This window comes from Ursus americanus, chromosome 20, assembly GCF_024610735.1.
Source record: "Ursus americanus isolate L20-20 chromosome 20, mUrsAme1.1.p, whole genome shotgun sequence".
Taxonomy (NCBI): domain Eukaryota; kingdom Metazoa; phylum Chordata; class Mammalia; order Carnivora; family Ursidae; genus Ursus; species Ursus americanus.
The window spans coordinates 28,877,756-28,901,270 of NC_142146.1; the positions used below are offsets into that span (position 1 = coordinate 28,877,756).

The 23,515-nt window shown below is 43.7% G+C and overlaps 1 protein-coding gene across 1 annotated transcript in view; it reads right to left on the bottom strand.

Annotated features, from left to right (window-relative positions):
- Positions 1-287: 287 nt before the first annotated feature.
- Positions 288-23,515, bottom strand: part of CPNE4 (copine 4) — a 472,893-nt gene continuing 449,665 nt past the window's right edge. The window contains exons 12-16 of the mRNA XM_087870204.1: positions 18,200-18,254; positions 14,925-14,976; positions 13,671-13,804; positions 8,000-8,236; positions 288-2,248 (exon numbers count right to left, since the gene is read on the bottom strand). Coding sequence (XP_087726330.1) covers positions 2,114-2,248; positions 8,000-8,236; positions 13,671-13,804; positions 14,925-14,976; positions 18,200-18,254 — 613 coding nt within the window. The 3' untranslated portion in view covers positions 288-2,113. The remainder of the gene's footprint in view (positions 2,249-7,999; positions 8,237-13,670; positions 13,805-14,924; positions 14,977-18,199; positions 18,255-23,515) is intronic.

Here is a 23,515-nt window from a genome sequence, read left to right on the forward strand (position 1 = left end):
TATCTATTGAGTGCTTACTATGTTCCAGGCACATCAACATGGAAGCTCGTGTCCTGGTTTGGCGTTAGAAACCACCGTCAGATAATTCTGTACAATAGAGCCTACATATTTTAATCCCTTGTTTGTTAAAAACAATATCCTTTTGTTTCTATGGGACTGTGAAAGAGCTGGTCCTAATCTGAGGGCATGTCATCTACATGAAATAAATCACCGTTAGCGAATTGCCTTGAAAGGAGAAACAAGACTATAACTCTCAGAAAAAATTTTGTAAGTACCCAATTTATTCATAAAACAATACAGTTTAATATTTATGATTTTTTTCAGTCATACATTTTTTATACCATCATTCCCAAAATGTTGTGCATTTGGCTGACATGTATTTGCAAGGTTAGTATCTATAATTATAACACTGGAAATCATACAAGGCATTTGATTTGCTTATTAATACTTCCTCCCGCAACAAACAACAAACGGATCTATTTTGCCTTGTGATTTACTTCCCTATCTCTCTCTCACCAAAAATAAGTTCCTCCTTGTGCCTTTGTACCTGCAAAACACTTGTCCATTTCTCCGTGAGAACATTACACAAGTGAAACATTCATTCTTCTGGCTCAAGACTGGCCAGTTCATATCAAAACAAAACACCTCCATGCAAAACAAGGATCCTAGCTATTTCTGCTAATAGAATTCTCTCTCAGGAGTGATAAAAAGAGGCAACGAGAAGCCCCACGCTAAGCTTAAAGATCAACTTGGCGGGCCAGGTTTCTGGGGAGTCATACCGCACGGCCATTTGCCCTGGACGAGTTTCCGTGGTTGTGGTCTCAACGAAGATGCTTTGAGGTCATTCCTCGGGGTTGACATAAAAATGGACCCACTCCCACTGGGGTTGTGTGATGCCTCCGTTGAGAGGGCAGAGGCTGGCGAGGAGGAACGCTCCCTAGTCTGTTTAAGGAAGAGGTGTGACTATAAAGCAGTGAGACTGATGGGTGGTATGCAGCTTCTGGAATCAGTCTCACTACTTTCTAGTCCCACCTCGGAGACAGTGGGACTTTTGTGCTACTGGCAGGGGAGAAGTGCCCTTCTCAAGCAGACTAGGTGCTTCCCTGCGTGAGATGGTCTCTGGGGCGACACCCTAGAGTCTGGGACCTCAGTACTCTTTTTTTTTTTTTTTTTTAAGATTTTATTTATTCATTTGACAGAGAGAGAGAGACAGGCAGCGAGAGAGGGAACACAAGGAGGGGAAGTGTGAGAGGAAGAAGCAGGCTCCTAGCAGAGGAGCCTGATGTGGGGCTCGATCCCATAACGCCGGGATCACGCCCTGAGCCGAAGGCAGACGCTTAGCGACTGAGCCACCCAGGCGCCCCAAGGAACCTCAGTACTCTTAAGTGTGGACTGCAATGGCATCACCTGGGACCTTGTTAGAGATGCAGAATATCAGGCCCATGCACACCTGTTGCACCGCAGTCTGATTTTTTATAAGATCCCCGGGTAATTCATGTGCACAGTAAAGTCTGAGAGGTACTGGACTAGGTGCCCCAGACCCACTTCTAGAAGACTATGTCTAGGTGGGTAAACTTCTTCTTCAATAAAGAGACCATTCTTAGCGGGGAGGGATTATAGATAACAATTGCAAAAACAGTGTGGTTTTTCTTTTTTTTTATTTTAAACATGCAAAATACAGTCCATGCATCTGCCATTTTGAAAAGTCTCTCATCCTATAGCAGATAAAACCAAATTATGTTTTGGCTACCAACGTTCAATAAATGTGTCAAAATGCTTTACAGTGTAAAGATAATAAGAAATTTAGCAAAATTTCAACAAACCTGTATAAAAAACGGATACGGATAACATTTTATTTCAAGGCGACATGCTGTAATGTAAAGAGTAAGTTATAATTATTCGTGTTTCCTTGTAAAAAGTCTTTACCAATACAAGAGCTTAACAGATCCAGGCCTCAGGGCTACACATGCAAAAAAAATTGTCAGTTAAAAATCACCAAAACGTGCTATTTTTTAAATGTGTACATGTGTGTGTCTTTTTAAGTACAGGAGTAGTAGAAGTATTAAATATTAGCAGGAATAGTATTTCAGAACTCTGTAAAAGTATGTGGAGTTCAGGGTGCGAGTGTCCTGGAAGACTCATACATTTCCGACGAACATTTTGGCTTAATCCCTTTGCCGTTGTAATAGTCCACAACTTGATTTGGGACTTCAGCCAACACGCTCTTTGCCAGGGCAGCTGGAGATGCCTGCAGGGAAGAAGAAATCACCGTGACTTTGGCACCTGGCCAAAGGAATCTGATCCGGAATCAGCCTAAAAGACCGCAGTCTTGCTCTGAGCAGCTAGTTTCTCTCCCACTCATTCATTCATTCATTCATTCGATATTTGCTGAACATCTACTCCAGGCGAGAGTTGTCAGATTGTTGGAAAATGAACTTTTTATTTCATAATTATATTTTTCCACGCCTGTCTCAAAATATATAACTATTCACATCTGAAGATGGGTGAAAGTTGGAGGGCAGAATGAATTTTCTTAAAATTTTTTTCCCAATTTCATTCAATTCCAGGCACGGTGCTAGGGTTTATGGGTTTGTGGTTCTTGCCATTAAAGAAGTTATAATCATGAGAGGGGAGCCTGGTGTGGCCAAATGAACACGATACATGCTACAGACCAGCAGCATCAGATCACGCGGGAACTTAATAGAAATATACAATGCTAGACCCATCCCAGAGCTACTGAATCATAATCTGCATTTTAACTCGATGCCCTAGGGTGATTCCTATGTATACTGAAATTTGAGAAGCAGTGCTCTAGAGTCACGAACACCCTGGGGCCAGAGCACAGAAAACTAAAAGAGTAAGTCATCTTAGAGGAAATCATGGCAGGCTTCCAAGGGGAGGTGGTGTTTAAGTTGGGCATGTTTTAAAATGTAGAGAAGGGGAACGACATTCAATCATTCTAGGTACAGTGAGTCATATGATGGGGCTAAAGAATGTGTGTGTGTGTGTGTGTGTGTTGGGGATGCAGGATTGTTGGGATATTAGTTGGAAAATAAGCTTGAGGCCAGGTGGTGGAGGGTCTTGAATACCACTAGTTAATGCAGCCTTTACTCTACCAGTACTATGACCCCACGGCATGATTTGGAGCAGAGGAAGGTGGAGGCTGGTATTCTTCGTGGACTCTGGAGTCCCGCAGAGCTGGATCTGACTTCTGGCTCTGGCATTCGGTACTGATTTCTAATCCCTGGGCAAGTAAAATTGTCCGAGTCTCATTATTAGCTATTATTGAAGTTGAAAACTTTTAGCTGAGGGACCAGTTAATGAGTGTTTGAGATTCCTCAGCAAAGGAAAGAAAGGGCTAGACTAGGGGCCGAATGACCTGGTTTCTTGCTCTTTCCTTCCTCACGTGGCTTGCCACTCAGCCATTCGACTTGGCTAAGCGCCAGCGTTCTCAGAGGCAAAATAGCAAAGAATAGGGATGGTTTTATCTACAGTTTTTAGGAGGCTCAAAAGAGAGACGCATATTGTAAAAACAATCTGAAAACACAGTGAGGAGTTTTTCTAAAGTGACCCCTCACATGTCAAAGATTCCTCGCATGTTGGGCACTTGGCATCCACGAATACTCTTTTAGTTTATAAATGTCTGCTCGGGGTTGCAGGTTAGGACATGGTCCACATGTACACTGGGCTAGCTATGAAAGTCATTCTTGCCGTTTTCTCTCTGGCCACATCTCATATAAAGACTAGAAAGCCAAAGACTTAATTTCCCAGGCTCCCTTGCACCTAGGGATGGCCATATGATCCCATTTCTTTCTTTTTTAAATTTTTATTTTAAGAAGGCCCCACGCCCAACATGGGGCTTGAACTCATGACTCTGAGATCAAGAGTCCCTCACTCTGACAGAGCCAGCCAGGAGCCCCAATATGACCCCATCTCATCCTTCGAGATGTAAGGATGTTTCTTGGAAAGCTTTTCTTTCTTGGTTAGAGGGAGCCAAGCCAACGTGGTTGGCTGCCTCCCTTTCCGCTTCCTTTTTTCCTTGAACTAGAGCATAATTCCTGGAGCTCTGGCAACTGTTTTATCATCATGAGCAAACAGCAAGGGGACTCACCAAGTGCTCTCCCTGATACTATCAAAACACTGAAAAAACGATGTGGGCAGCTACCAGTCCCTAACTTCGAGTTACATAAGAACAACATATTTGTCTTTATACAATCTAGGGTTTCTCAATTTGGGCACTATTGCCATTTTGGGCCAGATAATTCTTGGGGTGGGGAACCGTCCTGAGCAGTATAGGATGTTTACCAGCATTCCTGGCCTCTACCCACTACGTGCAAATAGCACCCCAAAGCTCTCACCATCATAAATGTCTCCAGATGTAGCCAGAGTTGTTCCTGGTTAAGAACCACTTGTGCGATCCACGGTAAGATGCATTTACTGTTATGTGAAGCCAACGATATGCCTAAACAGCGCTGTCAAATAGAACTTGGTCCAGTGCTGGAAATATTCTCTATCTGCCCTGTCCAATGCGGTTGTCACTAGACACACGATTACCAAGCCCTTGAAAGGTGGCTGGTGTGACTGAAAAAACTGAAGTTTAAATTTTATTTCATGTTAGTTAATTTAAATTTTAAATCGCCCCAGGTAGCTATTTGTGCCTGTATTTAGACAGCACAGTTTCTAAATGACTCTCCCAGTCCTTTGCATATCCGGGCTGGTGGGTCTGGTAAGCGATTAGGGCTTGGGGGCGTTATCTGGTTGGGAAAAGGCCAACAACGTGAAAGCAGCTGGTATTAGCAGCTGTGTTGATTAATCACCTGCGAGCCCAGGTGCCCTGCTAAGCCTTATATAGGCACCACCTCTACTCTTCTCCTGAGTGGTCATTTGTCTAGTTTTACAGATGAAAGCCTGTGGCACAGAAAGGTTAAATAGCTTGCCCGGAGCCACACAGCTCAGAGTCTGCGCCTGTCCACTTCAAAGCTTTGAGTTATCATGCAAAGGGAGGCAATTCATGGGTTGCTGGCTTATAGGAAAGGATGTTAGCTCACCTTCCATTTTATTTACTGTGCATTGAATTCAGAGTAGATAAGTTTGGATAATGGTATGGTTTTCAAACTCTAGGCTGAAGTCCATGAAGGGAAGGGGCGTGATATGCTCCTGCTGTTGTTTTTGTTACCCACAAAGCAGCTGCAGACTGCGTGGCAGACACATGCAAGCAGGACCCCAGTCCCTTGCTCTGGGGGGAGGGAGCTTCCCTTGTTGATGAGGCCCCCCTAACTCCCTGCCCACCAACGGTCTGTCCTTCCTCTTACCAGCTCAAGCTTCGAGGGTTTCTTCACGGCAGCTCCTCTCTGCTCTCAAGTCCTGCAGCAATATTTGAGCCCCTTTCAACCTGCACAGGTCGCTTAGCATGGGAGTTTTCTGCTGACACCTGTGTCCCAACCGTGTAATTCTCCAGGACGCTCCTTGAGGCCTGGACCCACGGCTTTCTCACCTCACCGCGGCCCCAGGCTAGCACATGGCGCACCCACAGCGGGCGCTCCATGAGGGTTTGAGGAACAGGAGGAGGCTGGGGAGAGGCAGGAGCGTGCATGGCTCTGCAGCATTGCTGTAGCACACAGATGCGTGTGTGTGTGTTTGCACGTGTGCGTGCATGCAGGGACAGAAAGACAGCGGTTTGGGGAAGTGCATGCATCTCGCAGACAGTGAGCTCTTTGACCCGTCTTCACTCATGCAAAGTTATGGGTAGTGGTCGGTGATGTGGCTACTTCTGCCTGGCTGACAAAATGGGGCAGGACGTGAAAATCTGGAAGAACAACCCCTCTCCCCACCTTGGTTATTGTGCAAGGAAGTCACTTCATTGATGAACACAACTGCAGCAAATTTCGCCTCTTCTAGCACATCCCTCCACACAGTGGATACCACTCCTTGCTGTCCACCTGCAGACGACCTGAGGGCTTGTGAGCCTCTTTTATTTAGCAAGTGGTTTCATTTGGAAACACCCCCTCAGGCAAATTGAAGGGGGGCAGTGGTGGCACAGCTAGCCCCTCACCCACGCTATTGCCGCTGGGCTTGCTGGGGGCTCGGGTGTTACTTGGAACTCCTTTGCCTTCAACACTGTAGCTAGGGATCGATTTTAGGCTCCTTTAATGTTGCTCATCGCACACAGTCCTCAGAAGGAGAATCGCAACTATGTGGCAGTACGGCTCTGAGCCATACCTTATTGTTCAGGGGCCCTGGAGCGTTCAGGGAGCTCGCTAAGCGGTCCCAGCAGGCCAAGAGATGTAGGGTTCACTGGAGGCTGCTGGGCTCGTTATTTACCTGAATGTTTGCTTTAAAGCCTTGTCCCAAGAAGGCAGCAAACTACGGTTCACGTTGGCACTGGGACTTGGCGATAATCAACGACGATCCAGCCATCCTTCCGCTCTTATTCTTGCCTTACCCAGCGTAGCCGGGGTCCTGGCCTGAGCCCAAATTGGGATTCAGATATTTCTGGACATATCTGATAAAATGGCTAGGATAGTGAAAGGGATTCATTTGAATGAGGGCTTTGGGCTTGAGGAGAAAGGCTTTTCTAGAAAATGCCAGGAGGGAAAGCTCAAAGTGGATGGCACAGTGCCTGTCCCTTCCTCCCCCTGACCTTAAGTAACTGATTTCAAGGCCTGAGCACGGAGGGGATGGAGAAGAAGCGAAGGACATTCGCAGCAGGGATCCTGGAGGCATAGGGACAACAGACTTTATCGCATTAGTGGTCCAGGTGACAGAGGGGTCTCTGCAGCATGGAAAGGAGGGGACTCTTGTCATTTCCAAGGGGACTGCAGGGTTCTGGAAATTCCCTCCTGCTGGGGCAGCTCCAGTTCAGGTACCAGCCCTGGGAGCAGGCTAGCCGGCACCCCAAGCAGAGCAGGGGACAAGGCCTCAGTGGATAGCAGGGGTCGGGGCTGCTCTGCTCTGCAGTGGCTTCCACGAGGGGCATAGAACAAGAGAACACAGAGGACTGTCTGTGACGACCTACGTGGCTCCCAGCGGCAGCTGGAGGAGGCTCCGAAGGCTTCTTCGGGGCCACTACCAGCACACAGGGAGCCTCTGTGAGACTCAGAGAAGGTGTTGCTTTGGGCCACTGCAGCCCATGGGGGCAGGGTTTTGTGTAAATTTTAAAGGTGCCTCTTCTTCTCTGGAGTTGATAATTATCCCAAATTTGGAAATGCTGAAAAATTGTGCCGTGCTAGAGCATTGTCTCTTGGGCCTGCTTCAGGGCCATCTGGGGACTGTGACACTGCTTGAGTCAGTATTTATTATTGATGGGAATCCAAGACTGTAAAGCTAAATGTTAGCTTGCAGAAAACTGATGAGATTTCTGCCCAGTAAAGAAGGTAATGTAAAGATGATGACAATGATTTTTTTAACCCTTTTGGCCATTAACCAATTTTGAATCTGCCTTAGGAAACTTGCCCCACTATGTTCCCCCACAGACCCTCATCAACTATTTTATACCCTCCTTTAAATTAGCTTTGTTGTCTTCCTGGCTCCCTCATTAATGAGTTAAATAAATCTTTGCTGCTGCTTACTTTATATTTACAGAGGATTTAGGTTACTATCATTTCAAAAATGTACTTTTCCAAGGCAAACACAGGCTTCTCCCAGGGTGCATGGCTTGACAAAAAGAACCCAGGCTGACTTTCAGCTTCTCTTTGTTACTTCATCCAGGCACCCTTAGGCAGGCAGCAACCTGCCCGACTGCCCGTGGCAGCCCTGCGTGCGCTAGAAAGCCTAAATTACATGGATGAGGGCAAGCACCAGTGAAATGCTGGCTGCCACAGCCATTACTTGAGTTACACGTCTTTCTCCAAAGAGTGAAGCTCTACATATCCTGGTGGGAGACAGCCTGGCCCGGGCAGACACGGCTGGCACTGCTTCACCCCAAACACCGGTAGGAAAATGTGGGAGTGAGCTTGCTGTGGTTCTGCTCTCCCACGGGAAGCCCCAGAGATATGCGTACGTGTTTGAAGTTCCTGAAGGGCACGAACTGGACGATGTCTCGAAGGACAGGCTCTCCCTTGGGTGACCTCAGAATGCCGTCGTCCCCATCCAGCATCTGCATGTCACTGAAGTCCGCGTTGCCCACCCCGACGATGATGACCGACATGGGGAGGTGGGAGGCGTGGACAATGGCCTCCCGGGTGTCGGCCATGTCGGTGATGACGCCGTCGGTGAGGATCAGGAGGATGAAGTATTGCTGGGGGTGACCGGAGGCCAGATGACCGTGGGGACGGGGAGGTGGGGGAGACAAGGACAATACCAATTATGCACCCGGGCGGCTTCCCCGCATCCTGAGCACAGCAACCGTGCTGACAGACTTTAGTGAGTCTCGTGTTGACAGCCCTAAAGACTTAAGGCTATGATGGATGGAGCTTCAGTGCAGGCATAGCAATTGTGGGTTAATTCTAAGAATCACCTTAGTGACCGTTACACGGCCCAGTGTGGTGGACAGAGCAGCAGAGGGGAGTCAGGAGGGGCTGGTGTCAAAGGCTTCACTCTCTGAGTTCCTAGAAAAACTCTTACCCCCTCTGGGTCTACACCCCTTCATCTCCTGAGGAGTGGGACTAGACCATTTATCCCATCCTCTTCAGCTGGGGGAATTTTCCGAGTCCGCAGCTGCACTGCCCAATACAATAGCCACTAACTCCTCGTGCCTACTGAGCCCTTGAAATGTGGCTAGAGTAACAGAGGCACTGGAATTCGAATTTTATTTCACTTTTATGAATTTAGATTTAACTTTCAAAATGAAGACTTGATTCAGTTATTGGAAACCTTTTAAATACGTTTGGAACAACTCAGGTATGTGACTCTAGTTCCTCAACTATTAATATATAAAACCTGAATAAAGATCAAGTATTTGCAGTGATAATTTAGTACCCAAATTAAGGTGATGTGAGTATAAAATACATACGGATTTTGAAGTCTGAGTACAGAAGAAAGAATTTAAAATATTTTATTAATAATTTTTTTTGTATGGAAGACATATTAAGATGAGAATATTTTGGTTATACTGGGTTAGATAAAATATATGATTAAAATTAATTCCCTTGATTCTTTTAACTTTTAAACACGTGGCTACTAGAGAATTTAAAATTGTATATACAACTCCATTATATTTCTAGCAGACAGCACTAGTCTAAAGCCTTGCTGGTGGAGGGTTTGGGCTGCTGCCTCTTCCCCCGAAGGCCATACACCATGGTCTAGTGTGAGTGTGCTTGTGGACGCTGAGCTCCTGTGGCTTCTTGCGCCAGTCCCAGCTCCCTGCCTGCAGCCTGGCTGGCCTTTTTCCACCTGCATAGGCTGGCAGGTGGCTCATCTGAGAGCGAGACTGGAGAAGACATTCAGTAGCCATCAGCACAGGGAGGGCTTAGGACTGTCTATGGGGTCTGGAGAAGGAAGGCCATCAGAAGTCATCACTGTTGTTAGCTGTGAGTGGCATTGTGATAGCATCTACTAAGAGATGGGAGGGAAGCAGGGCACTGGGATGCCAACTGACGCCAATCTGATGCAATTTTTTGCAATATGCCCAACATCTGCAGTAAATGTGGGATTATTAAGCCATTTCAAGTTGCCATATTTCAAAGAAGAAAGGCTGAACAGAATAGCCACATTCTGAAAACATCCGGTTTTGAGAATCATACTTAAAAGTTTGCACACAGGCTATTAGTGTTGAAGGTTCCGCTTCTCTCTGTAAGTCTGAAAAAATTATTTTAAACAAAATAACATGTCAAAAGTGCAACTGGAGGGAACAGAAATTCACACTATGATGAAGACAGCCACATGTTCTAAATGTTTTCCATATAGTTTAATATAAAGACTAATTCTGTTCCATGTCCATTAATTGGCTACCCATACCTAGTTCTAGCTAACCAACCAATGGAGTTGTACTTATGCATCCATATCCATGCCCTTTGAGTCTTATACAGTCACAAAAAAGGTGGCCTGGTAGCCTGGGGGTTTGGAGGAAAGTTTCAGTAGGATGACCTGATGGTGTGGCTAGGAAGGTACATAGAAGGGGCAGAAGGAGGCAATTTGGTGGTTGGGGATAGAGGGAAGGAGTGTAGAATACAGCAGAATCATAAATCACCCTTCCCACGGTACACCTTAGAAGGCCAGGTGGAGGGGCGCCTGGGTGGCTCAGCGGTTAAGTGTCTGCCTTTGGCTCAGGGCGTGATCCCGGCGTTATGGGATCGAGCCCCACATCAGGCTCCTCCGCTATGAGCCTGCTTCTTCCTCTCCCACTCCCCCTGCTTGTGTTCCCTCTCTCGCTGGCTGTCTCTATCTCTGTCAAATAAATAAATAAAATCTTAAAAAAAAAAAAAAAAAAAAAAGAAGGCCAGGTGGATGCCACACCTGGAGGGAGACCACTTCTGACTCATAAGCAGATGGGCACTTGCGTGAATCGTATTTCTGTGTCCTCTTCCTCCTTTCTCCACCCCCCTCCAACTCCCATTTGATCTGGTCTTTGTGGTCCAAGGGGATAGATCGCCCCTACCTGCTCAATGCCTGCAATAACAAAACACCTGATAGCCGCACTACGACGTCAAGAAACTTTAGAGTTGAAATACTCTGGAGACAGGGTTGGGAAAATATTTTCTGTAAAGGGACAATAATCAATATTTTAGGATTTGCGGGCCATAGTGATCTCTGTCCAACAACCTAACCTTACTAGTGTAGTGTGAGAAAAGCCATATTCAACACTTAATATGAGCAGGCACGGCTGTGTTCGAATAAAACTTTATTGATGGATACTGAAGTTTGAATGTCATACACTTTCCACGTGCCATGAAATTATTAGTCTTCTTTGGATTTTTTTTCCAACCATTTAAAAATGCAAAAGCCATTCTTAGCTTGCAAGCCATTGAAAAACACGCTATAGAATGCAGTTTGTGACTTTTCATCTAGAGCAGGGATTTTATTTTATTTTTTAAAGATTTATTTTTAAGTAATCTCTACACCCACAGGGGGCTCGAACTTATAACCCTGAGATCAAGAGGTAGCTTGATCAAGAGTATGGCTCTCCCAACTGAGCCAGCCAGGAACCCCTAGAGCAGGGATTCTTGACCTGGGCCGGTGGACTACTGAAAGATTTCAGACAGTCTGTGAACTTGGGGTAAATTACATTGTAGTTTCACTAACCTCTAAGTAAAATTTATATATTTTTTCAATTATAATCAACAAATACAATTAGTTTTAACTGTGCTTGTGACCTAGTCGCCAGTAAAAATCACAGAATATTTTCCTGTTATATTATAGAGACGGCAAATATCTTACTACATCATTTATATCAGCACTACTTAGAAATTACAGAATTATTAGGCTAGTTACTGGTTCTCATAGTTTAATGTTCATAAAAGAAGCATTTTATTGCTATATTTATCATTGCTTCCTAGCCACATTTAAAAACATTTTGCTGAATGCATTTCAATATATGTGGTTTATTTATAATATATATTTTATTCTGTGCATTTAAAAGCATTTCTGAGAAGGGGTGATGGACTTCACCAGCTGTTAATGGTGTTCATGGAACAAAAAAGGTCCCAAACCTCTGATCTGAAGAGATTGTCAGGATTCTAGAACCTGACCCTTCAAGGTTCAATCTAGCTAACAGTAACATTCTGCAGACTGCTGGACTGAAATCCTGATGGAACCTTCCAATAAAATGAGGAGTAGTAGTTGTTTCTGAAGTCAGGCTAGAAAATGCTCACAGATGAAATATTATTGTCTTTGAATGAACATGAAGTCCTGTTTAGATAAGAAGGGGATTTTTTGTTTTTGTTTTTAATTTGTACAAGAGTTCCACAAAAATCGAGAAGAAAATCTGACAGCCATAGACTCCCTGCCCGACCTGCCAAAGAGGTTCCAGTTTAGAACCCTTAGCAATCCGTGATGACAAGGGGCCCTGGACCATGCGCTCTTCAAAGAGCAGGGAAAATCTCTGCGGAAAAACAGTGTTTCTGGCCTATAGGGTAAATTATTTGGGGCTGTGTGGATTAGATGCTTCCTCCACCGATTCCTGACCTGTCCTTTCAGAGCAGACCCACCTGACCTTGGGGGAGTGAGTCATGGTCAAAAACTCCTGCTGAATTGTATCAGGCCAGAATCCAGACCCATGTCAGCCATGCTCTCTTTTTATTCTTGTGGTTCCAAGTATTCCACAAAAGTTGGGATCATTCAGTTTTCAAACTGGGCTCTAGGGGGCCCTGGGGATACCTTGGATGCTCTTGGGGATAAAGGAGGTAAAGGAGAACAGCCAAGTTTGAACCCCATCCCTAGTCCAGATTTAGCAAGAACAGTCTATTTTCTTAAAATCTACTTTATATGTTGGGTTTCTGAGCCAAGTTATCATTTGAAGGGTTTGAATTTGAAGTTCTGGTGATGAAAAAAAGGAAAAAGGAAAAAAAAAAAGAGAAATATTGATCCTGTCCAACCCTTATTTCTAAATCTTGCATCTGTGAGGGTTCAAATTTGCTCCACGGCCTCTGTACGTTTGGCAAGATGGAGGTGCCATTGACTCTAAGAAGTATGATTTTCAGACAAATGTTGGGGAGGTAAGTCTGACTGGTATGGGTGGATGGAGACAGTGAGGGTAGTCTCTCCTTGTGCTTTGAAGGAGAGTAATGTAAGAGACAGTAGCTAAAGGAAAAACTAGTATCAAGGGAGAGATTTTAATTCAAATAGGTATTATTTGCTAATGGGAATGAGTCTTTAGTAGAAAGGGGAATAGATGATAAGGTGAGAAGGGCAACATCACTGTTAGGTCAACGTCCTTGGATAACTGAGAGGGGATGTGCCCCAGTACCCAGGAGGCTGACATCAGATATGAATATGGCCCTCCATCCATTCTAATATGAGGACGGCTGAGAACCTGGGTACAGCGCAAAGAGCTTGGATGAGTTCATGTCAGCAGAGCAGGGAGTAGTATATAATCTTCATGCAAATGCAGTATCTTGGAACCCAGGATAAAATTAGAGAAAATTTCAGACATCGGTAATATTCTACTAAATCTGAAAAAAAAATTAAGAAATCTAGAAAAGAAATATATTGGTATCATTAAAAATGAAATATAAAAAAGTTATTATGGTAATATATTTAACTCTAAAATTTTAGGGGCAAAAACCAAACTGTTTGGCCTTGTTGCCTTGGTTTGCATTTCTCTTAAGAAAACCTTGAACAGAATGTGAAACAAATCTTTGCCATGACATTTTGTGTTGTCACATTTGACCACCAGGGGACTGACTCATCCATTGTTTTACTTTGCTTTCATCTATAGTATGGGTACATTGGAAAGGAAGCTTGTTTTTGGACAGTTTCTTCTTCCCCCAGGAACGTGAGGTGAGTATGATCTATACTCTGGTGACTCAAGAAGCTTCCCTTGTTGAGTGTCTCCTGTGTTCAGGTAATGTTGCAGACATTTGAGATGTGTCATCTCCAAGCCTCACAATAACCCAGCAGAGCTGGGTATGATTACCTCCATTTCTCAGATGAGGAGACTGAGGACAGGGGAAGGTTAAGGCATTTGCCCAAACTCACACAGGTAGAAATGTTTGGATTTATTGTCAGAGTGGGATGGGTGCTATGGCCAATATCCAGGTAAACACCCATATCAGGAGGACCAGCCCTCTCCTTACCGATGCCTCCTTGGTGTTAGTCTCCTCTGATGCTGACTTGGCGACCTTCTGAATGATGGGGGCGATGTTGGTAGGACCGTAAAGCTGGAGCTTAGGAAGGCAGCTCTGATAGGCTTCCACAACTCCTTGAATTCCTAAGGTGAAAGTGGCAAAGATCAGTAGTTCAGTAGTCCCCTCAAATATAGGTGTAATCAAACACACACAGAAATAAAGCATTCAGTTGCCCCCAATAGTCCTTATCAACAACACATTTATATCCTTAAGGTAAAAAAAAAAAAAAGAAAGAAAGAAAGAAAGAAAATACCACATCGCTGGTGTTGCCTACACTCCTGCTGAAATCATTCTCTTTAAAAGCTCAAGTCAAAAACAACCATTTCCACAAACTTCTCCCTGAAGTCCCACTTTACACATGATTTCATTAGATGCTCATAGCACAATGAAATAGATGTTATACACCCTTTTATAGGTGAAGAAACTGAAGCTCAGAGAGGTTAAATGATCTGCCTCCGGTCACACAGCATGTTAGTTGTACTCTCTAGATTCCAGACCAGGTCTCGTCTGGGTCTATCTAAGGGCTGTGCTCTCAGCCGCCAGGTAAGTCAGATTTAATGTTTCTCTCGTTTTCACACTACCTGCTGAGTCTCCTCCAGTGTATACCACCCTGGGCCACCCATAGGAGCCACGTGTACATCGCTTCACCATCATTATTTAATGGAATATGTTGAGGAATTTCTAGCTGGAAATAATGCAACACTGACCAAAGCCTTCAAGAAGGCTCTTTCTGGCATAAAACCATAAAGCTACTTGTTTGAAGTCATATCCTTTGCCAGCACGCTGAAAGTGTCAAATGCGTGCCATGTTTCCCCTCCTCCTTATTCCTTCATAGAGAGGAAGTTGTGATAAATAAATACCTGATGAAAACTTGGGAACCAGAGAGAGGAGTAGCTAATCACTGCCCATTGGGTAAATTTATCCCCCACGTTTTTTCGGCCAGAGAAATCCAGAATCGGTATCAACCTCTTGCTGTAAGCTCAAGACCTCTTCTGCATTCTGTCTTTTGTAGCTATTTTTCTGCTCTGTCGTTAACGACTCTCCATTGCCTTTGGAGTAGCAGGGATCCAGAAAGCCTACTTCTCTGCTGTGGACAGATGACTGTAGCTAACCGACATACTGCGTCAGAGCAGAGAGACTGAAACGGGAAGGGTGCCCACGGAAGGGCTGTGAGACCTCGGCGTGCTTTTATGTGTGATTTACCTGCACATTCCGGGTTGTCTTCATTAAAGTTGATTGCAAAGTCGTGAGAGACCTAGACACCAATTAAAATTTTAAAAAGGAAGAAAGGAGAATTATAACTTTAATCCAGTAAGGAGGCACTGGGGTTTAGAGTTTGCAAACAAATGCCCATTACATTCATTATGTGTTAAGCAGCAGGAACCATTTTAAGCCTTTACACAATCAATCTGAGATGGAGGGTGAATTCTAAGCTCCCCGTGGAGTTGAGGTGACAGGAAGACTTTCTAGAATCAGATAAATGCTGGCAGGAGAGGAGAATAAGGCAAATAAAAAAGAAATCGAAGAAAAGATTTCTGAAAAATGTAACTCCAAATAGCTTCCAGATAGAACTGGCCACAGCCTGGAGGCTTAGGTTTGGCTGAGCTCTATTTGGACCCAGTGATAAAAACAATGATAGCTCAATAATGCAAGCTGTCTGCCCAACATGGTGATGGCTGTGAAGGCTCCAGCTAAGCTGCTGACATTTAAGAACCATTCTAACATGATATGCAGAAATATAGGGCAGAAGGATTTTCACATACACACAGGTTCAAATAGACTTTACTCTTGGAAAAGTAATAAAGTAATACACCTTTTACTCTTCCAACACAATTTCCTCTACCTGGCAGGACCTATGCATAAGGTCAAAAAAGATACTGTTTACTTTTTCGTTTCTAAAACCTGATAAAACGAGAGGGATGTGCCGGTACCTGGACGTATTGGATCATTTGGAATTATACAGAGACTTCCATTTCAAAGGCTGTTTCCAAGCATTGACACTTTTGGGGGCTAGAAGATAGGTCATTGTGTTAAAAGGCCCCTCCTTTCTTAGTATCGGTGCCCTACCCCACATTTCCTTGCCCTGAGCACTTCCAGGCAAGGCAGCTGACTTCCAATCATCTTGCCTGCTTTATTTACCTTAAGTCTTTCTCAGGCCTCCTAAGCCTGCTTTGCCTGCCTAGCTGAAAGTGTTAGGAAACTAATGTCGCTGGGGAGCAGCCCTTAATCACTCACTGGATGACAGGCTATGGTGTATCAGTACCCCAGCTCTCTTGTCTCTTGGGCTCTGTGCATGCTCTACACTATCTCCCTGGGGCCCCCAGCAGAACTAAGTTCCAGCTGCCCACAGTGGTAACTGGCTTGTGAGCATACCCTATGTGGACTTCCCCCCATTTCTCCACCCTCTGTTGAGGTTTCCTTCACCTCTCAAATAAACAACTTGCATCCAAATTCTTGTCTCAAGGTCTATTCCCGAGGGAGTGCAAACTAAGACAGAGGTGCTTGTGGCTCAGTTTCAAGGCAAACTCTGACATTTTATCCTAAAGAAGTCAATTGTGATAAACTCTCTGGGGGCATCCGACAGGCTGAGACCATCAGTGCCTGTCAGGGCCGAGGGGAAATTAGGCATGGAAAAGGGGCATTTGCATGACTTCTCGAGAATAGCAATGAAGATATGGGAGGGATGCCTGTTAAGGCAGCAGGAAGAATAAGTTAGCTGACAGGCAGCATGGAGCCAAGGGATCAGGTGAGCTTGAGGACTTCAGCAAGAAGATGAGTTACTCCAGAAGCGGGGCCAGGCAGATGTCATAGATGAGAAAAGAGGGGCCTGAAACAAGTGTACTGCACACCTGCTGGGCCAGCTGAGACCAGGAGACTACCCGGTGGGGATGAGAGGGAGAACGCTCAAGCATCTCTTGCTAGTTGCACTGGTGGTTGTTTTTATGCTTTTGTTTTTTTTAAAGATTTATTTATTTGAGAGAGAGAGAAAGATGGCAGGTTGGGGGGGGGCGGAGAGAGAGAGAATCTCAAGCAGACTCCCTGCTGAGTGCAGAGCCCGACACAGGGCTTGATCTCATGACCCTGAGATCATGACCTGAGCTGAAATCTCAGATTTCAGAGGTAGATGCTTAACGAACTGAGCCACCCAGATGCCCCATGGACTGGTGATTTTTGAGGTGCAGTTCATTCTCAAAGCTCAGCAGCTCTGGGAAAAAGGTTGACACCCATTTGCCCACATTCTGGAATTGATACCCCATCTAAACAGACTGCATCTCCTCAGTTCTGGCTAATTCTTTTATGTGTAACCTTTTAATCTTAGTGTTGCCAGGTCTTTTAGTTTTTCTGGAGAAGCAAGAAACTGACATTGTATATGAAATTGCATAATTCTTTTTGTGTCAGATATAATACATTTGTGGCCTGAATAATGTCTACAGGCCAGCAGTCAGCAGCTCCTGTTCTATGTTCTTCCTTTCCATGTGCTCAATTTCCAACAAACGCTTCTAGAATTCTGTAGCCATGCCCGTAGGGAAGACAGTGTGGCATATAAGGAAAACGAGAAAGAGGACAGGTCAGAGAGACATGCCACTCCATCCACTGCTCACTCTAGCAGTAATAGGGATATGGATTTCCTTTTTTCAAAAAGGACACAGGAGGGGAAGACCCTTGGTCTAACAGCTCTGATGTGGGAGCAAACATCAGCATTTTTCTCTTGCTCTGCCACTCAATCAGTAAAAGAGAAACTGATGACTGAGCAGTATTGTTTTCACTTAGCTTGTACCTCGGAGGAATTGGTGAGGTTGGGGTAGGGACCTTGTCTCTCCAAGGCCCTTCCACCTGTGGGAGTGGAGTTCTCTGTGGACAGTGTCCCACAGGAGCTTCTGGTATACCACAGCACAATGCGTCAGCTCCACTACAGTGCAAATCTCTCTTCACAATCTTTGCCTTCCTTGTTCATGACAAATCAGTATCAAATAACACTCCAGTGTTTCCACAGAAACCTTTCAGCTTCCCAATAGTCGAAGTCAGAGTGGTTCTCCTTCAGAACTTTGCTGTGTCTCTCCCCCACATAGGCCTTGTGCTCAGAGACTCCGAATGAGGGAGTCTGTAGACATCCTTGTCATGAACTGTCACCATTGGCATTGTCAGTAAGGACCTTTCTCTGGGGGAGACCTGAATACATAGGTTCCGAGCCAGTGGAGATCAACTTCCTGAGTGTTTTCTCAGTCTCCGACCATATCTATTAAGAAGGTCAACAATGGGACCCTTCATCTGGACCTCTGACAGGACCCATCCAGAATACAGGAGATTGAGCTTTATCAAAAGATAGGCTCCAGTGAGCCAATCTCACTGGTTCTGAAGACCATTACTGAGTTTTTTGGCTCTACTTACATAATTTCATCAAGGACCAAAAGAGTGAACTCCTGAACAAAGGATAAACCCAAGTTATCCTTTAGCTACAGCAAAGGATCTCTACTCACCGTGTACTCTGGGGGTATCCTGGCACCAAATCCAAAGGCCGGGAACATTTTGTCACTGGGGGGAAAAAAAGAAGAAATTGCTTCATTTGTTCATCTAATGAGGAAGAAAAACATGAACCTGCATTATTTCACTAGGGCATGTTACTATGCCAAATGCTAACTACGCTTTTTGATTATCTGTGGTAACAGGGGATAGCAGTACCATGGGTAATTAAAATCAAGAAGGAATCCCCAAAGTTCTTTACAGTCATTAGTCTGCAATTTCTTCCCATAACTTTTTGCTAGATTTGATACTAAGGAATAAAATGGCCCAGGATTGCCTTACCTCCCCTACCCGTGTCCTGTCTTTGAAAAGTGATCATGAATTATATAACGCCAATGACTGATTATTAGGGTTTTTCATATATATTATCTTTTAAAATCTTCGTAGGGAGAGACCATTATTCCCATTTCCCAGTTGGGGAAATGCCTTGGGAGGTAAAGTGACTTATCCAAGATTAGGCTGCTAGTTAGAGTCAGGGTTCAAATCCAGACAAGTCTAAATCCAAAGAGATATTAAAAATCAATGGGAAGCTTGGAAGGCTGGCTGACTGTCAGAGCTTGATTTCATCTACAGGACTCATTGTGTCCATTACTTTAACTCACACAAACAACATAAATTGTTTACACGTCTTTTCTTATCTCCTGAATGTAAAGGGATGCTGTTTTTTTGTGGGGTTTTTTTGCATTAATATCTTTACATCTCCACTGCCTCTCTGTCCTGAACTGCCCCTTGCCCCTCTCTTCAGCATATTTGCCATAGAGTATGTGCACAATAAGTATTTAATGACTAGATAACCCATGAATTGAGTCATAGCTTGATTTCTCTTATGCATATTGAAATTTCTCTCTTAATTTATTCATTCATGTATGTTATATTAACTCCAACTTTACTGTACTATAGGTGAGATGATGGGGAGAAGAATTAACCTTAATTGGCACACACAATATGTTGGGCATGATGTTAGGCAATGTACATTTTTATTTAATTCTCATGCAACCCTTTAAGTTCCACCTACTTATTATTCCTGCCTACAGATGAATAAACTGAGTCTCAGAAAGGCTAAGAAAAGGGCCAAAGGTGTTTACCAGGGAGGACTGTGTGATTCTAAAGTCCATGCCTTTTCCGTTGTCCCATTACAAGTTAATGATTGTATATAGCTTTAAATGTAATTTCCTTCTGGAACTTCCAGTAACAGAGCCCCTGACCAGACAAGTAAGGCTCTCTTTAGGCAAACTTTGTTGCAGTGGGGCTCTGGAATATTGTTCTTGGCAGAGGCATATCCTTCTCATGCCATCTACCTTTTACTTTCTCTCCCATTAAATATGCAACTGAGATTCGTTCTTGGAACAATTCCTGTATTTCTCAGTTTTTTGCAGAGTTAGTCAAGGAGAAAAGGAAATTCAGATTAGGGCTCACTGTCCCTGAATAGCTTTGTCAACCAAAGCCCCCCGCCCCCTCAAGGCTGAAGGAGAAGTCAAAGTACCAAAGCCAGATTTTTACCCATCACCATCTGACAGATGTAGAGGTCATTAGCAGCCAATGATGGCTTTGATCACACTTGACCAAAATGAAGCCAAGTCGAGCAAATTTGGGGTAGGGGTTGGGAGATACAAGGACGCCAGCATTCTTTGGAATTAGTCAAATGCTCCAGAAAACCACCAGCTCTCCCTTCTCCTCACTATTGTGTAGATACAGGCTTTGGGGTACATTGTATCTGGCAGGTAATAGAAAAGGTATTAATACTGGTAAATAGAAAAACAGAACAGCTTATAAAGGATTAGCCACAGCTCTGAGAAAAAAATACTTCTGGTCCTTGGAAATACTGAAATACATTGCTTCAGTAATTCCTCCTTAACCAAGACAAGGGCAAGCAGGTTTGGAAAGGAATCTGTGAGGGAGAGTTCAGAGGTAGTTTTGGGGTAAGTCTGGAAGAAAATTTTCCAGGGTGGAGAATGGGTCCTGGTTTTTCCAACCTGGAGATGGCTCAGAAGTCAAAACAGAAACCTAGGAGGCTCCATACCTTTTATTTTTTTCTTTGATAAGTCAAAGAAAGGTGAGATGTAATATTCCATCCATTTCTAATCACCAAACCAATGTTCCAGTCTTAACGATACTCTTTTTATGCCTTCTAAGCCACCCTTGGGGATTTGAAGTTTGCTGAGCATCATGCACTGTTATGTAATTGAATTTCAAGAGCAGGGAGGTAGGGAAAATGCCTCACCTACAAGAGGAATAATTAATGACCCAGGAGGGCATCAATTCTCTGAAGTTAGCCACCACAAAGTCTCTAACTAACAAACATGCCAAAGAAAAAGTTTCGAGCCTAAGCACAATAGATTTAAACATCCATGCTTCCTGATTAAAAATAAAAGTAGGCGGAGAGGAGTCTTATGCAAGAGGCAAGAGAAGGCAGGCTGGGCACACAGGCAAGTCTCGCTGCACCAGCACGTCAAAGAACTGAGACTGAGTCCACTCAGCTCGGAGAAAAGGGGCCACTCAGCAACCACTGGGAAAATGACTGGTGGAACTTGCCAGCTTGGAAAATTCAATATTACCACATTGCTAAAGGCGATCTTTTAGTCTTACTATTGGAATAAAATAGTATAAAATACAATAAAAGAGCCCACAGTCTTCAATGGTAATGAGCATGAGCATGCCGTCCTGAACTTGTTAGGGAATGACCTTGGTCCAGTGATCTCCAGACGGAGGATTCATTTTCAAACGCCATTTTGACCCTCCTGTTAAGGAAGACGTTGAGATGAAGAAAGAGAGTGATAAAAATAAAGACAAATTACCTCATCCATAAGGAAACAGAGGCTGACTCAGAGCAAAATGGCATTTCAGAACACCTAGACATTTAATTAAGACTGTTCTTTAAGACAGTGGTCTTAACACTGGGGTACATGGAAATGCAAAGGCCCTTCTGGGGATAGGAGAGCATGGCTTCTTCTTCTTTTTTTTTTTTTTAAAGGAAATTGGTATTCAGTTTCTCTACTTTCATATGTGTTCTCTGCTGAAATTGATCTTCTGGGAACACCTGTAATAGAAAGACCAGCTCTCCATTCACACCTTCCCTTTCACAATTATCCTTCTCCTTACCCATTCTGAATCTTAACCATAATGGTGCATTGTTCCAGAGTGTAAAAACTCTGCGGTAGAAAATAAGGGAACTAGGGGACAATTCCTTTTGCAAGTCAGGTAGCTGCCAATTTTTGCTCTAAAAGATTGTAGGAAGTGCTGATATCAGCTGGTAGATCAATAAAAATACATTTTGGTGATAAACCATTACGTGATTTTTTTGATATATAACTTAGAACGGAAAGAAATGAGTAATACTGCTAGTTAAACTCTTTTCATGACCATGTATTTATTTTTAAGAATAAGTTTTCTTAGTATTTCTATTGATAAAAACAAAAAATTGGATTAGTATTGATGCTAGACTCTTCTGTTCTAGTGCGAGGTAGAATCCATCTGCAGATATGTAAACTACTTGGGAAAGAGCCCCACTATTTGTTTCATTAAAAATTTTTATTTTTTATAGGCAATACTTAGACATTGACATTTCCAATATATTTATGTTATTTTGGTCAATTATGCACTAATAATAAGTGTAACAAAGGCTCAAACAGAAGATTTTAAAAAATATTTTGAATCTTTTCAACACAGAAAATTTTAGAAATTAGAAATTTTAAAATTTATATTCATATTTTTATTGTAGAAATTCAAGGATTTTGAACCAAAATCTTAAAGATACACTAGGATGAAATTCTTTGGGGGAAGGGACCGGAAATGCAGTGTCATGAAAAAGAAGAAATAATTAAAATTCTCAACTCCAGCTCAAGAGCTTGTTCATGCATTTTTTAAGTGGATGATGGTGAGTATCACAGAGCTATGGCATTCAGATCCCACTAAATGCATTCACAAGAGTTATGTAAGAGTTTTATTTTTAAATGTCCATATTTACAATACACCAGGATTTTCGGTCTTTGTCATTCTTTAAACTCATGATAGAAAACATTAGATTTCAATGTAAAAATGTGTGAGAATACACATTTTTATAAAATTCTTTTTAAGGATATATGCTCAAAACCAAAAATTAAAGGTCATTGGTCCAAAATGTCCTTTAGATCTGACATTGTAATCCCTTTTTCCTTTAGTGGTCAGTTTATTTTTAAAACTAATTAAGAGGATTGAAGATAATAGCCTCTACAATTTACTGAGTATCACAAGCAGACATGTGCTAGCTAGCCACTTTATAGCTAATCCTTACAACTGTTCTGCAAGCAAAGTTCGATAAACCTTTCATTTGAAATAAAGGACACCAAGGGCCATGGAATGGAAACCTCAGAACACAGGTAGCAGAGCTGGGTTCTGAACCCAGGGTCTAGCTGTCACTAGGACCCCATGCTCTTTCCATCACCCCTGTTGACTCTGCCCTTTGTAGGAGGCTGGTCTGGTCTAAAGACTCGGAATAATAAAGATAAGTCCATCCATGTTCTAATAACAACAAAGGACAGAATTAGCAGAATTCTGAACACCTCAAAGTTTGCCATCCCTAGAAGGCCCTCCTTGACTACCCTGGAAACTCACCTAGGAAAGTTACTCCTCTTGATGCAGTCCCCATCCTTACACAGGGCAAAGCTGCCCTGACAATGCTGGGCTGTGATTTACTTACACACCTTTTTCTCCCTGAGACTGTGATGCAGCTGGGGGGAAATTATACTCTATTAATTTATCTGACTTTACAGCACCATGTGAGATGCCTGGCAGCCGACAGGTGCCCCATAGGTCTTTAGCCATTCCATCGGACTCATCTAACTGGTTTAACTCTGGATCTCAACTTGGGATGCCCATTAGAAAAATGCCCACGAAAAATCCTGATTCCTCAGGACGTACACCAGACTAATTAAATTAGGCTCTGGGGTGGGGCCCAGGCATCAGGATATTTTAAGACTTCCCGAATGATTCCAGTGTGCAGCCAAGGCTGAGAACCACCGACTGGTGTTGGTAGAGTGGAAGGGGTGGCAGGGTGATACAAACCTATCTTCTGACTCTAACGCCAATGCCTGTCAGATTGGGCATCAGCCCTAACTTTGCCTCCTAGCACACCATGCAGGAAGCCTCCTGCTCAGTTGCTGAAACCTTGGTCTCATTCTGGGCTGGCCACATCCATGAAATGGCAGTCTACGCTTCCAAGCAATGTATTCGGTATCTATACTCTCTTGATAGCAGATAGACCAGCCTTTTGCTGGAGGACATGGCAGGTGGTCAGA